The following is a 15,808-nucleotide window of genomic DNA, read 5'->3' on the forward strand; positions in this document are numbered from 1 at the left end:
TGCCCTGAGCACTAAGGTGAAAATCAACCTTTATTCACTAAATCTCTCCCTGTGCCCGCCAGCCCGTTCCGCCCGCGGTGCGAGCGAACACGCCGGTGCTGTTTGTTTGTTTAATTTCGGGCAATTCCTTATCCAAACCAATTCCTTATCCAAAGCTTATGAACTGAGATCTCGGTCCCGGCTGCTGAGAGACGGGCAGTAAAGTTACAACTCGGGAACAGAACTTAAGCGAATTTCACCCTTCGCGCTCCCGTCGTGGGAACCGCAGCGATGCTCACCCCCCTCCGACCTCAGCGTCGGGGCCGAAGGGATCGGGGACCATCGCATCCGTGGGAAAGGGGGATCGCATCCCTGAGCGCCGGGGCAGCTCGTAGAGGGGGCGGAAGAAGCGGGGGTCGGCCGGGCAGAGCGGGGAGACCCCCAGGACTTGGAGTGAGGGGGGGAACGATCACAGCCTGGGGGGTGGGTCCGGCTAGGGGATGCTGCCCCCGCGCTGCCGGGAGCCAAATCCCTGGCGCCTCCCGCAGCTCCCCCGCCGGTCCCTCCCCCATCGCGGCTCTCGGGGCCCGGCCTTGCCCCCCTCCCCGCCGCCAAGCAGCGCTACTGGCTGCTCCCTGCGCGCCGCCGCCCGCCCGCCCAGCCCCGGCCCCGTCCCCGGGCGGGGAGTCCGGGCGCACGGCAGCGCCTATAAGGGCGCCGCGCCGCAGCCCCCCGGGAGTTTTTTGGTCTGGGGCCACCGGGGGGGTTGTCGCCGGGAGAAGGACGGGAGCTGTGGGGGGGGGAGCGCCGGCCGCCCTGCATGGCCAGGGATTATGAGCGCCGGTGAGTTGCAGCAGGCGCAGCCCAGAGCCTCGGCGCCGGCGGCCGCCCCCGCGCCCCCGCAGCCCCGCAGCGCGCAGGAAGCCCCCGACATGGCGGTGTACTGCAGCGAGAACTTCAGCGTCTACCCCCAGTCCAGCCTGCACCCACCCGGCGCCGCCGCTGCCGCCGCCGCGGCCGCCGCCGCCGCTGCCGCCGCCGCCGCCTCGTCGGGGCAGCGGGCGGGCGGGTACGCGCTGGGGGACTACGGGGCGCCCGCCAACGCCGGGTACCTGTGGGGCATGAACAGCCCCGCGCCCTACCTGCAGGGCCCGCCCGGCGCCGCCGCCGCCGCCGCCGCCGCGCCCTTCCTGCCGCCCGCCTCGTACGGCTGCTCCCGGGGCGGGCAGCTCGTCGGCTCGCCCCCGGCCCCCGGGTCGCCTTCGACGGGCGGCGCGGAGCTGAGCTGGCTGAGCCTGGCCAGCCAGGAGGAGCTGCTGAAGCTGGTGCGGCCGCCCTACTCGTACTCGGCGCTGATCGCCATGGCCATCCAGAGCGCGCCCGAGAGGAAGCTCACGCTCAGCCACATCTACCAGTACGTGGCCGAGAACTTCCCCTTCTACAAGCGCAGCAAGGCCGGGTGGCAGAACAGCATCCGCCACAACCTCAGCCTCAACGACTGCTTCCGAAAGGTGCCCCGCGACGAGGACGACCCCGGTGAGGTCCCGCGCCGGACGGGAGGGCTGGCGGGGGTAGCGGGGGCAGGGAGCGCAGGAGGCGCCGGCACCGCCGTGAACAGAGGGGGTGGCAGTGGTCCCCGTGGCCGGCGGGTCCCTTGTCCCCGCTAGTCGGGCGCAGTGAGGAGATCGCTCTCCCCCGTACCCTCGGGGCCGGGCGCTGAGAGGAGACCGGACTCCACAGTCTCCTCAAGCCGGGCACTGTAAGGAGATGGGGCTCCCCCGTCCCGTCGGAGCCCGGAGCTGAGAGGAGACCGCGCTCCTCCGTCCCTTCTCGTCGGGCACTTTGAGGATCCCGTGCTCCCTTGTCTCCCGGGGCTGGGCATCGTGATGAGACCGCATTCCCTCGTACCATTGGGGCCGCCAAGGAGGAGACCGGGCTCCCCCGTCCCCTCACCCGGGCACCGTGAGGTGACCGTCCCCCTTCGCCTCAGCCCGGCTCGGAGCTGCCCCGCGGGAGGTGTAGGCCGGGGCCGGCTGTTCACAGCCCTCGCCCCCTCCCCGAGCAGCTCGGGTTGTGCAAGGCCCGGCTCCCTGGGCCGTGATTCACGGCTCCCCTCCCTGCCCGCCGCTGTCCGGCCCGGCCCCGGGGCACAGCCGGTGCCCGGGAGTGGGCGGGGGCGCGCCCGGACAGCGCTGGTCCGGCCCGGCGGGGCGGGGACGGGCCGGGTGGGACCCGCTCGGGACCTTGTGGGGTCACTGCGCCCATCCCGGCCGTGGGCAGGAGGCGTGTGGGGACAGCTGATGCCACCGCAGCACCTCACACCAAGTCTTGTGCGTGGGGCAGCTTGTCTGCGCCCCCACAGCTCAGTGCTGCTGTCCTGCTGTCCCCTCGGAGTGCCAGAGTGTGTCAGCCCGGCTTTCCATCAGCCCTTCTGAGACGAGCCATGGCAGGGACACTGCCTTGTCACTCACTGCTGAGATGGCAGCAAGTGCCCCAGCTCTTGTGAGGCAGGGGAGCCCCACTTCTTGTTTTCTTTAGCCAAGTCTGAGGTAGAGGTACAGATTCCCCCTGGAGGTTTATGGTCCTCCATGTGGCCTTAAGGTTCACTGGAGCATTGGAGGGATGGAGGTGGTGATGTCCTGGAGACAGGTTTTGGATCCACACACTGAATTGATAACAGAGATGAGCAAACAGGTGTAGGAGAGATGTGGGGTCTGTGCCAGTTGGGCAAGACATGGGTGCTGCTTATCTGTCAGCAGTGGGGCTCGCTGTCACAGAAGCTGACTTTCTCTCTTGTGTCTCCTGTTTTCCACCAGGGAAGGGAAACTACTGGACCTTAGATCCCAACTGTGAGAAGATGTTTGACAACGGGAACTTCCGTCGCAAGCGCAAGCGGCGCTCTGAGCCCAACGCCCCCGCCACCGCATCGGCGGCCTCCTCCCTGGGGGGCCTGAAGGCCGAGGAAGAGCGACCCATCCCAGCCACGGGCAAACCATGTGGAAACAGCCCACCCCCAGAGCTGGACCCCTCACCTTCTGCCAGGGACCATCCAAAAAGCTCCTCTCCCTCCGGTATCATTTCATCCACCCCCAGCTGCCTCAGCACCTTCTTCAGCGGCATGAGCTCCCTGAGCAGCGGAGGCAGCCGGCTGACGGGGGGTCTCAGCAGTGACCTGCATCACAGGAACTTCTCTGCTGGACAGCTGAGCAGTGGCACTTTCACCCCTTCCAGCAGCTCTTCTCAGGAGGTGCCTTCACCAGACCAGCTGCAGCGGGTTGCGGGACCTTCCCCCGCCTACTACAGCTCCTTCCATCCCAGCAGCAGCAGCCAGGGAGCCCAGTACAACCACTACTACAACTTCACGGTGAACAGCCTCATCTACACGCGGGATGGAACCGAGGTGTAGGGTGCTGGGGCAGTCGGGCTGCAAAGGGAATGGGAGTTGCAGGTGTACCTAGCAGCACAGAGGACCATACGCTTATTGCGAACAGCATTTCAATGTGGACACTTCCCAGGAGTTCTCCCAGGAAGACGGATCTTCTCACCTTTCAAAATAAGAAGACCCCTTAAACACCAGCAGAAGGCAGATGCAAAGTCTTTTCCCCATCCTGGAAGATGTTAGGTGGTTTAGGTGGTTTGCCATCTAAATTCTGCAGGCGTGGACTCAGTTAATGTTTTCAGAGGTTTCTAATCCCGAATGTAGAACAAGAAGTTTAAAAGCTATAACCATAAAGCGGTATCGGCAAGAGCCAAGTGTAGACATCCAGTGAGTCTTAGAAGAGAACAGGAAAAAGAAAATGAAGAGATTTCTTATGAAGTGCCTTGTACAATGTATTAAAAAAACTCTTCTGCCAGCAGTTGCCTCTGTAAGCCCTTGCTTCTGCCCTGCTCCTGCAATATGCAATGCACGGGGGGATACTCTGGGTAAACAACCCACCCAAAACCTTCTCTGACTCATGGAGGGTCTTCCTGTGCGTGGCATATTGTGCAGCAGGGCCGTGTCTTGTAAAACAACCCTTTTCCCTGAGCTTAGTACCAAAGATAACTCTAGCCATGCAGCTTTAGCACAAGAATAAACACTGGGGTATTTTTATACATTTGTACGTAATGTAACTCTTCTGTACATACGTTTCTATGTGGTTTTATATTTGTAAATTATGCTCTGGAGCTGTACTTATTTATAATGTGTTTTAAACTTTGTTAAAGTTTATTTTACTTCGTTTCCCCTTCTTTATTTTTTTGTTGTTGTTTTATTTGTTTTGAATTTTTTGTTGGTTTTGTTTTTGTTCGTTAGTGTATTAATGAAACTTTTCAGGCTGAACAGCTGTTGGGAATAAAATGTTAACACTTGTTAGATATTGGCCTGGTTGTTCCTCAGTATGTTTGAGGTATTTTAAAACTCTGTGGGAGACAGGTTTTTCTTTCACGTGGTTTGGGATAAAAGGTGCAAAGGTTTATGAACAATTTCATCTGCGCAGTAAAACAGAAAAATATCTGATCTGGTATATCAGATCAGGAGACACATCTGAGCCGTTCTGCAGCCTCTTGGAGTCTCTCTGTGCAGAGTGGGCACTCTTGGCTTTTTTGTTTGTTTGTTTTTGTCAACGTTCTGGATTGCAACTGCCCTTTTTCAGCCCGGTTTGGTAAAAAAGAAAATAAAAGCTTGCAAAAGTAAAAGCAGCGGGGCTGGTTGCCAGCGTGGTGCCAGCTAGCAGGAGGTGCGAGGTCTGAGCTTGGCTGTTGGCTCAGTCCGTTTTGCAAATCAGTTTTTCTAATGGGATTGCACCTGCTTACACTGTGGGCTAGTGAGGAGGTGGGACCAGTCAGCTACTGAGGAGGTGGGACCAGTCAGCTAGCGGGCCAGGCAGCACTTCAGAGAATCCTGCCTGGTTCCCCGCTGCTGGGAAAGGAGAATCCATCCTCAAGTAGCCATTATGCTAAACAATCAACCCCTAATTCTTGCCGTTTTGCATAAGCTGTTTGTTGGGGGCTGTGTGTGGTTAGAGCATAAATATAAGTGTCTTCATGAGGAATGCAGCATCAATAATGAAGTTAAGCATGAAATTGCAGCTGTTTAACATTCAAGCATCTGCCGTGATGTAAGGCCATCCCTGCAGGCTATTCAGAAAACAAAATAGTTGGCAGCACCTCTTCACTGGCTACCTGCATAACATACAGGGCAGTGATGCAAGACCAACTCTTCATAATGAAGCCATGATGAAACATCAGATGACTTCCATGTGTTTGGGATCGGGACCAAGTACTTGCCCCAGCACCGGCCGACCGCCACTTGTGCAATCGCTGAGACCAGTGGGTGGGTGGCAACTCCTGCCTGGTCTCCCCCTCCCTCACACCCTCCCAGCACAGATACCATCTTCCTGGCTTTAGGGGTAATTCCTCTTGATTTTAATTTTGTCTCAGGTGATGCAGTGGTAGTGGTAATGGGAGAGAAAGGGCAGATTACCACTAGGAAAAAAGACAAGGTGGTCAGTCTTGTTCTGCTTGAGTTCAATCCCACCAGGTGCGGAATAGCTTTATTTGGATTTTGGACTGCTGAGTTTGGTCTAAAAGCGATGGAGGGATTCCCTATACCTACAAAAGATTTAGAGCCAGTCCTTAAGTAAGCCCAGGAACTGCATACTCACATATCTTAAGTGATTTCACCCCTTCCCTGCTCTGCCAGCCTCCTATCAGACCTTCAGTAAGCACTGGACCAACATGGGACACTCATATGTGTCCAGCTCATGTTTCTCCCACCCAGATTTGTTTCAGCATTTACCCTTTGCCACTTCCATCAGCTGTATGTTTCTGCAGGCATTATCCATAATGTTTGCTCCTGAGGATCCCGAATCTGGCAAGTTTGTGTTGCTCTGTGGCCTGCACCTGGCAGAATGTTCTCAGCAAGTATCCTTGTGGCTCAACGGACCTTGTGCCACATGGGTTGGTGGTGGCATAGCCAGAACCTGCCAGAGCAGAGTCAGGGAAGGATTCACCCACCACAGTGCTCCAGCCCCACTCCTGAGGGATGGTGGTGGGCTCCAGGGAGGTCTTGTCAGATCTGACTGTCTCCAGCGCACTGGTCCAGCCATTAGCACCAAATCCCGCTCCCTCCAGGGAAAGTACACCCTTAGCTGGAACCAGGGGCTGTGATCCCCCCTGCTGAGGAACCACCCCTGGTGTGCTCAGGGTAAAGGACCTGCCCAAGGGACACTCCAGAGTAGATTTCAGCAAATAGACACCTAGTCTGCAGAGAGGAGCCAAGTGAACGAGCTAATGGCAGCCTTTTAGGTTTCCTTTTGTCATTAAAAGAGACTCTTTTTTTTTTTAGCAAATCTTGGGAGAGGGAGGGCAAGAGGATTGAGTTTAATGAAAGGCACTTAAAAGTAGCAGGGCTTTTGTCATGGGCTTAGGGATTTACTGAGATTGCCCCATTGAAGGAGGTGAAAGACAAAGGCAATTAGCCTGCTGTCCCACTCCGAGAGCTCCCACTACCCTCTAAATGCCAAGGCCATGCCTGGGATGGGCAGTTCTCCATGACAATGAGCCTCTTCTCAGGCTGGGTCAGGTAATGGCCCAGAAGCCTAAGGCATAGCCTGCTCCTAGGGAAGTCATCTGAGAATTGTCCTTCCCTTAGGGAGAGGCTGCAAACTTCAGGCCTTCATCGTCTCTGCTCTGGCAGCCTTTGGAATCACCCTGTAAAATATGTTCTTCACAGAATTTAACAGGCTCTAGGGGAGCAGTGATCTCACACGGGTTAGCTGGGAGCCCACTAACGCCGAGCATCTCAGGAAGGCTCATCTTTGCTTGGTTTCTCCAATCTTTCTAGGCATCCAGAGATGCTACCCCATCTGGGCAGGACTGTGGTGCTCCATGTGAAACCGTGGTTGTGCTGATGACTGCGAGCACAGCTGCCTGGTACCCGTGCCCTGCGCTGAAACACCCCCAAACAGGGACCGTGGCCCTTCCAGCACACACAACTCCTAAGGAAGAGCATTCCCTGCTTGAAAAGAGTTGCAGTCCAGAGGCATTTCAAGGGATGCGCTGGATCAGTAACACAGGTGCTCGCTGGCTCCTACGTGTGGCACTCCTCCAGCGCGGGGTCGTTTAACTTTGCTCGGCGCTGGCCTTATCGACCTGCCAGCAGAGGTTCGGGCAGGCACCCACTGCAGGTCTGCACTTGAGCTGCTCCGCAGTACAAAGGCTTTGCCAGTACAGCTGGATCAGCCCAGTCCCCTAGAGGAGACCCGGCTCCCATCAACAAAGGAAACTCTTCGTGCCAGGAGAGTTAAACCCCCCACCCCCAGCAGCACCGAGGGTATTGCGAGGTGGTGGGAGGGGATTCGAGAGGCAGAACACAGCCACCCGCGCTGGGTTTCATCCCCCGCCAACTCTCTTAGAAATGGGGCTTCAATTACTGCCACTGGCCGTGGATTGTGGTTTGCCTCTCCTCTGAAGGAGGAGGCTTTGATTTGCCCTGTCGCTCACAAAGTCCGTGGAATTTGGCCACAGCGTGTTGTGCATGTACAGAAGGTTTTATTGATTTTTTTTTTTTGCTTTTCTTTTTTTTTAGTACTGATTGAGGGCGATTTTTTTCCTGAAATCTCTAGGAATAATTCAAATGATACACCAGTGTTCAAGGAAACTACAGGCATCCTGCCCTTGCCCTCTTTGTATATCTAGAGATGATAGAAAAATCTTCATCAGGCTTCTTGCAATAAGGCCCCACAAGGCCTGCTTTGGGGTGAGATGTACCTAAATTTTACCCACCTTGTTCATGGAAGGTGCTCCTGTCAGTCTTGTTCTTATAGGAAATAAAATAAGAGGGACAAAGACTCATTTCATAGCTTGACCCAAGAAGGTCAAGATGAGAATCAGGCCTGTTGATAGTACATGGATGGTTGATACCTCAGCTAGAAATAACTGTGTCACATGGAGACTGCAATTGTTGGGAAATCGTTGTTTCTCTCTGAAAAAAAAAAAAAAAGAAAGAAAAAAAAAGACAAGTTTCATTGTCCTGTTAGAAAATCTGTTCAAAACTAATTTTTATTCTTTTTCTTTTCCTGATTGTCAAAAGAAAGAAAACATGAATTGACCTTTTATTTTTCTCTCTTTTCATCACAAATCTCCGTCAAGCTGAATTTCCACCCCTGCTCCCCCTCACCCCCCAACATTTTCTATTAAAAAGAAGGTTGTTGGAATGTTTTTGACCAAATTACCAAGAGCAATATTCACCTGGGTAAGGTGACGAGAATATGCCCCTCAAGGAATAACTGAAGTGTAATGTCGAACATCAAAGCTGTTATTTTTTTTTTTTTACCTTATACTGGAGCTATCTCTGAATCATATCAAATAATCTTCTCGTTTCATAACACCATACAATGCAGGCTAAAAGTGTATGTGATCTGCTTTGTGTACTGCTGAATGGATGATTAAACTGTCTAACCTGAGGGATATTCATCCAGGGCCTGCCCCAAACATAGTGAAGTCAGGGGAAAGACTCCCACTGACTTCAGAGGGCTTTGGAGCAGACCCATAATCAGCCAGGCTCTAATATACTTCAGGTGGTGTCTATGAGACCGCCCGGGGACACGTAAAAGGAGCTCAAGATTGCATGTTTGTGAATTAAACATTGTAGGCCTGATCCAGGCAATTGGCTGCTGTAGGAGAGCGGAAGCTGTCTCCCCCATCCTCCCCGGCTCCTGGGATCATTTTCCCTTTCCTGCAGTCCATTGTGTCTGGGATTTATTGACAAAGCAAAGCTCTCGCCGTGCGGCCGATCCACGTTTGCAATAACAGCGACAAGTCAGGTCAGGACTGATGGTTAATCTGGCCTTGGACCCTTCAAGGGGTGCTGATTTTATGTCTCATTAAAGTAAATCGTGGAGCTGAGCTGTGTAATTTCCTCCCAGGCCGGTTTGGAGGGTGGCAGAACCCACACCTCACCTACCCCTTCAGGACCACCACAAATAGCGATCCTGGAAGACACAGGGTTGGTGCCTCAACTCCAAAACAGCTGAGGAAGTCAAAGTGAATGTGGAGCAGAACCAAGCTTGGGCTTCCTTCAGCAGTGGGAATGATACTCAAATGGGGCCAAATTATGTTGCTTGTATGTGTAAATGACGTTTACACTCATGTAAGTGTTCTTCTAGTCCAGGCAATGGACATTCAGCCAAGTTGTTGGGCAATAGGTTCCAAGCAGACCAGAGGAGAAGGTACCTTAGAGGCGATGGAGGCACCCTGGGGGTCTCTGTGATTCAGGACATTGGGTGTCACCCTAAAAAAAGTACTGGCTAAGTTAGGCCAGACAAGCTGCTCTCTGCAGGTGCCTATTTCTCTCCATGCAATGCCAATGGAGCCTGAAGGAAGCCTAATTTAGGTCGAGATTTTAGACATCCCCAAGGGCAGGAATGCATGGATATCTGCAGATATGGGACATCTATCACGTGGGGACTTGTATCTGGTTACAAATAGTACCGTGGCCACCAGAAGGAGGAGTCCAAGGAGGTTTCAAAAAAAGACACAGGCCAAATCCATAGCTGAGCATCCCATGTCATGGGAGAAGAAAGCTCCTGCATAGCCTTTCCTTCTCCCATGCAGCAGCAACTCAGCCTTGCTTTAGTTCATTCAGTTCTGGGGAAAGCCAGGGGATTTCTTTGAGGTGGGACAGGAAGGTTTGATGAGCTTTTTTTGCTCTCCTTATTGTATTCCTGTTCACACACTGCTGTGATCTGCGTAAACACCTTCCAGCAGTGCACCATGATCAAAATGTAATGCATATTCTCTCTCTCCTGCTGCAAGAACTGCTCATGAAGTATAAAGCTTTTAGGTTTGCAGGAAAATCCTGTCTCCTACATGTCCAGGCTGCTCTGAATTTCTCCTAGAAAAAGCTGCTTGTGAAGAGCAGTGTGGCAGGAGATGGTAAGAGCTGAGATTTGTGGTGCACTGAGATTTGCAGCTCCACTGCACCCTAAGCAGTTTTGAAACTGTGAGCTCAAATCATTATTTGGTCAGTTGCATCGAAATCATCAGATGTCTGAGTGGCAGAAGGATGGACAACCTTTGCTGTGCAAGAGGAGAGCAACGCTCATGAGAGAGCTGGGAAGGGATGCTCCGACCTTGCACTGGTGAAGCTTCTTCATTAGGGCCCTTGACTGGAGAAGAGCTCATCTTCAAGTTCAGGGAAACAGATATACATCCCAGTGAAGACAACATGAGTTTGTGGCTCTCACACAAGTTAGGAAGTGATAATAAACAACAGTTCTCTTCAGACAGAGCTCTCAGCTCATGGGAAAAGTAGGGATCAATTCGTCCCTGCTTGTATGTAAAACCCATGTGAGCTAATGGAGGCAGTATGTGACTGAACATGGATACACACTGTCAAAAGATAATAAAAGCTGTCATACTTTGGTGGAGAAGAAATTAGTGTCTTCTTCCTCTCCAACACTTGCTGCTTATCCTTGGCAGCACAGCAGGGGAAGGAGACCTGACAAAAAACCAAGGAGACCCTTCAAGGAATCAGGGAATGTGTTTATTATATACACAAGGGACAGTGTTTATTTGCACTGTCCCTGGCAGGGAAGATGTGAGCAGTGGGAAGACCAGAGCAATGAGCATGTCATGAATGTTAAGTCATTTAGCATAACTCTGAATGCTGTTTCATTCCAGACAGCAGCTGCTTGTCACAGTGTGAAACCTCATTCCCTGCCCTGGAAAGGTGACAATCCAAATAGACAAGTATGACCGAGGAAGTGTTGCTGTCCCTGTTTTACTGCAAGGGGTCAAGGAACATCATGGGAAAGTGATTTGTTAAAGGTCACACAGTGCTGTAGCAGAGTTAGGTGTCAAAACCATGCTTTCAAATGCCTCCATCACTAAACCGTCCCTGCTGAGTCAGCCTGAAACACTCTGGCATGGTTCCAAACTCATCCTTCCTTGGTGCTGTTACAGGAAAGCACAACAGATCCTAGCATTTCTTTCCTAAATCTTATCTATAGTGGCTTTACACAGAGACATGGGTGCTGCTGGGGGAACATTTGTCCTGCCTAGGAAATCCTGCAGCATTTAACCTTCCTCCCTCCAAACCCCACAAGTGATCTGCACATCCAAGGGACTGGTTCTCTCCCAAGGGATTTTCATAGTGTGTAAGCCCTGTTCTTAACCACAAGGTAACTGGAAATGTGCTACATCTGCCAGAAATAATACCAGCAGCTGAGAGCTGCAGTGATCAGAAACTTGTGATCCATTTCCCTGCACTACAAGTCTGCCAAGGTTTTGCAGTAGCAATGTTCAGTTTGCATGCCACAATCTTAGAAGAAAGGGTTAAAAATGCATTATGAGCTGAATCCTGCTCTGGAGATCTGATAATCTAATTACAGCAGTTCAGGTCCCTTCTCTACCCCCAGTGCAATCATCTTTGCATCCAGGAGTGATATCAATCTGATTCCACCCAGTTTGAGTTCTCTCCAGCCTTGCTGCCCACAGAACACGTGCTGCTTGCACTTGTGCACCTCCACATAGCTGCTACAGTGCGCTGAGAGCGTCCACTTTGCTTGGTCCTGAGGGTGGGGGAAGTTTCCTTCCCCCCAGTTTTTGGTGGACATATGAGCTTCTGATCTCTGGTTTGGTGAAATATTTTGGATTCAGGAATGCTTGCTTCCTCCTTGCCACCGGCAATGTGTTTTCCACTAGAAGAAAGTGATGCCCAGAGCTTCTACAAGGAGGGTGCTGGAAGCAGGAGAAGGAATGACTCCTGAACTGATCTCAGAAGTGGTCTTTTCCTGGCCAAGTCACCACAACTGGATTCTAAGCTACTGGAAGGTGTTGATTCAGTAAGTCTAGGAAAACATATCTATTTGCAGCAAAGGAATTGCCCCAGCTCACTTCATGTCAGACATTCAAGTGTGACTGACTCCCTAAGCTCCTCTGACTGTGCAGAGCCTCTTTCCCCTGCTACTTACAGGACTTGGACACCTCACTCACTTATAGACACCCACCTGCAGACACGTACAATCCAGTGTTTTACCTGCAAGCTGCATCCTGCCCTCCCTACCCACCTACACACGAGGCTGTCAGATCCTCACCAAAACTCCTCAGCTCCTTCTAAGAGTGGGATCGGTTTCACCAACTTACAGTGTTTCCAGCACACATGTCAGATGTCTACACCTGAGCTAATCACCCTTGTCTCCCCTTTGAACTGAAAGAGAGATGTTTTTTTTGAGGTTTCCTTCAGGAATGGATAAATTGATCCCCAGATCTCTCCTGCAAATGGAGAAGGGCAGATCTGCTTTAGTCGGATCAATTCCCTCTCCACACTACTGTAAGTATGATGAAAGTCATCAAGAACCTAATTAGTGTCTCCCTCAGAGAAACAGTTGGACTTCATCAGGCCTGGCCTTTAGACAATGCTGCTGCACCTTGGGACATGTGGAGGGAGAGAGGGGTTAAGCAAGACAAACTCATCAGAAACCGTTCATTCATTTCACTGCCCATGGAAGAGGTCTTTTCTCTTTTGCTCCAACACCTAGAAAAACCACTGTGTTTCTCTAATTGTTGAAGGAACGAGGCCAAGTCCCTCTTCTGATGTAAATTCCCCTGGATGCATCCCGCTATTCACAGTACAGACAACTTCATTTGCTCTGAAAGCAGCACAGGGAGCCACGCTGGGCCCAGGTTGACTGACTGACACTGAGAAATAGAATTCAGTAGCTCTGATTGTTAAATGCCACCCAAGCAGTGAAGAGGAACAGCCCTCATGGGCTCCCCTAACCAGTGAGTTGTTCCAGCTGTCTTTCACTGGAAGGACTCAGGCAGGTTTGTCTTCTGCCCAGTACAGGGTTTCCAATGGTATCATTCCAAGGAGGTGAAGGGAAAATCTCTCTTTGTCCTTTCCAGGTCCCAGTGGGGACAGAGTCTTCTGTGTTTTTCTTCCCTCTCCTCAAGGTTTTCAATGGAGAAGAGGAAGAACCACCCCCCACAACCATTCTTTCACACTGTGTTTTCAACACCTGGCTGGGGTAGAAAAATCAGGGGTGGACACACAAAGTTTATTCCAAATCTTAACTACATTTCTAATTGTCCCACTACCTGTATTGAAATGTACTGTATGTGTTAATCTCAAATTATTTTATCTTCCCATAATCTTTTCAAGTTTTCCTGCACTCAGGCAGTAAATCCAATTAGGCCCATGGGTGTTAGTAGAGAGCCAAATTTACTTTTCAGCTCTGGACATTCTTTTCCTTTTTTTTCTTTTTTTTTTCTTTCTTTTTTCTTTTTCTTTTTTTCTTTTTCTTTCTTTCTTTTTTCTTTTTCTTTTCTTTTTCTCTTCTTTTCTCTTTCTTTTTCTTTTTCTTTCTTCTTTTCTTTTTCCTTTTCTTTCTTTTCATCTTTCTTTCTCTTCCTTTCTTTTCATCTTCTTTCCTTTCCTTTCCTTTCCTTCCTTTCCTTTCCTTTCCTTTCCTTTCTTTCCTTTCCTTTCCTTTCCTCTTTCCTTTCCTTTCCTTTCCTTTCCTTTCCTTTCCTTTCCTTTCCTTTCCTTTCCTTTCCTTTCCTTTCCTTTCCTTTCCTTTCCTTTCCTTTCCTTTCCTTTCCTTTCCTTCTCTTTCCTTCTCTTTCCTTCTCTTTTCTCTCTAAACCCTTCCAGAAGTTACAGCAGTACCTGCACTCTGCTCCTCTGCACGTTCCTCTTTCTTGTGTAGGCTGAAACTGCTGGAGGTGGAGGTGTGGCAGTGATGTTTAATCTTATTTCACATGAAAACTCTTCTACCGAGGGCTGATCCCCCCACGCACACCTTCATCTTGAAGAGCATCCTACTCCATCCGTGCTCTGCGGGAATGAACAGGCAGAGTAAGGTAATACCTGCTGTAAGTAGGGCTGGCAGGATCCCTCCTTGAGCAAGCTGCCATCCCCTCAGGGTATGAAATCTGTAGCCTCCTCCAAAATAAAGGTGAACGTGATGGCACTGCTTTTACACAGTTCATGCCTCAAAGCGTATTCGGGTTCCAGATGAGGATGAAACTTCACCAGAGCCAGGATTTTGCCTGGCTCCCTTCAAGGAGTGTCTCCCTTCAAGGAGCATCTCAGAGCTGCTCGTGTAGTCTCTACTTTATTCCTATGAGGGCAGAAATAGGCACTGAAGATCATCCTAGTCTGCAGCCTTTTGACTTCCCAAATACAAACGAGCGGCAATTATGCAGTGACTGATCATATAAAAGAGAGATGTGCTTGGAGAAGGTGTGTGTGCGTCAGGGATAATGAAGATTGTTCAGGTGTGAGGAGCATGCACTCCCTGAGCTGGCAGGCAGGCTGCAGGACTGTCACTGGTACTCTCATTGGGATTTCAGCAAGTCCTTCCTCTGTGTCACTGTAGAGCTTTTTTTGCTACAAACACTAAATAGTTTCCTCACAAAACTTTTCGGGTGTCACTATGTGGAAGCAACACTTCAGGCCTGTTTTCTGCTGGCCCACCTCTGTGCCTGGTCATTTTAATACCCTCATCTCCAGGACCTCACAGGGACACCCCAGACCACCCACTGCAGGAATCTCCAGGGGAAGCACAACTCTCCTGCAATTGGGTCACCCACAGGATTTCTGGGCAACAGCCCCATGATGAGGGAAGAGAGCAGATCAGAGGAGAGTAGGCTGGGAACATTAAGCAGCAAAGCTTGGGATGCTCTCTACGTGACACGTCTCTGCTGGGGTCAGTTCATGGAATCACAGGATGGTTTGGGTTGGAAAGGACTTTAAAAGACCACCTAGTTCCAAACCCCTGCCATGGGGAGGGACACCTTCCACTAGACCAGGTGGCTCAGAGCATCATCCAACCTGGACTTGAATAGTTCCATGAATGGAACATCCACAACTTCTCTAGGAAACCTGTTCCAGTGTCTCACCCCCCTCACATTTCAGATTTTAAGTGGAAGAACAGGGAAATAAAAACCCCTGCCTGTGCAGGCTTGCTTTATGGGCAGTATGCAGAGCAGGGAAGGCCGGAAAGGTCATGTCTGTTCCCAAAGCTTGAAGAGGTCACCCAGTCCCATCTGAGGTGTGGTAGCTGGAGCAACCAGTCCTAGGTCTGGTTCCTGTAGTGCCATCAGGCTTCTTGAGAAGCACAGTGGAGGCCTCCTCTGTGGTTTCATGGGCTGTGCACCGGCCAGTGGAGGAACCATACCTTGGCTCCTGTGGCCACAGGTACCATCACCACCACTGGTGAACACCCAGAGATCAGGCCCTCCTTCCCCAGCAGGCTGGACTGGGATACTTTGATGTGGCAAAGACATGGACAGCTCTGAAAAAAAATTGAGAGAAGATCAACAAAATAGCTAAGAGAGTGAGTGATGGAGGGTGGTTCAATGTGAATAGCACGGCAGACAAGCCAGAAACATGACCAATACCTAGAGGTGTGAAGAGTCAAAGGACAGGGATGTAATACAGAGGGTTGTGTTAGTAGAGATGAAACAAAATGCAATCAGCTGAAGTACAATGGTTGCTCCCCAGCTCCTGCATCTACAATATTTATGATAATTTTAAAACCAATATTTGCTAGAGACACAAAATGGCCCACTGGGAGAACACTGAAGTTTTCTGAGGAAGAGTGGTTTCTGTACCTGCTCCTACATGGCCTTAGCATGAAGGCACTTGACATGGCCTCAGTGACAAGCAGCCTGACACATCTCCCCAGCAGCTTTCTGAGGGCCTGTGGCTGTGAAGTCACCCTTTGTTTCACCCTCCTCTGCTGCACCCACACTGAGCACAGGAGTCCTTATACCAGCAAATTGGGACATCTGGTAAAGCCCAGTAATGTGCTTCATGAGTATTGATCTATTTGCCTCA

The 15,808-nt window shown here is 51.2% G+C and overlaps 1 protein-coding gene across 1 annotated transcript; it reads left to right on the top strand.

Moving 5' to 3' along the window:
• Positions 1-750: 750 nt before the first annotated feature.
• FOXI3 (forkhead box I3) lies at positions 751-3,385 on the top strand. The gene is made up of 2 exons (XM_050338745.1): positions 751-1,515; positions 2,796-3,385. Exons 1-2 carry the CDS (start codon positions 813-815, stop codon positions 3,383-3,385), a joined length of 1,293 nt encoding a protein of 430 aa, XP_050194702.1. The 5' UTR covers positions 751-812.
• Positions 3,386-15,808: the final 12,423 nt, after the last annotated feature.

This window comes from Myiozetetes cayanensis, unplaced genomic scaffold (assembly GCF_022539395.1).
Source record: "Myiozetetes cayanensis isolate MyiCay16 unplaced genomic scaffold, myiCay2020 scf7, whole genome shotgun sequence".
NCBI classification, from domain to species: domain Eukaryota; kingdom Metazoa; phylum Chordata; class Aves; order Passeriformes; family Tyrannidae; genus Myiozetetes; species Myiozetetes cayanensis.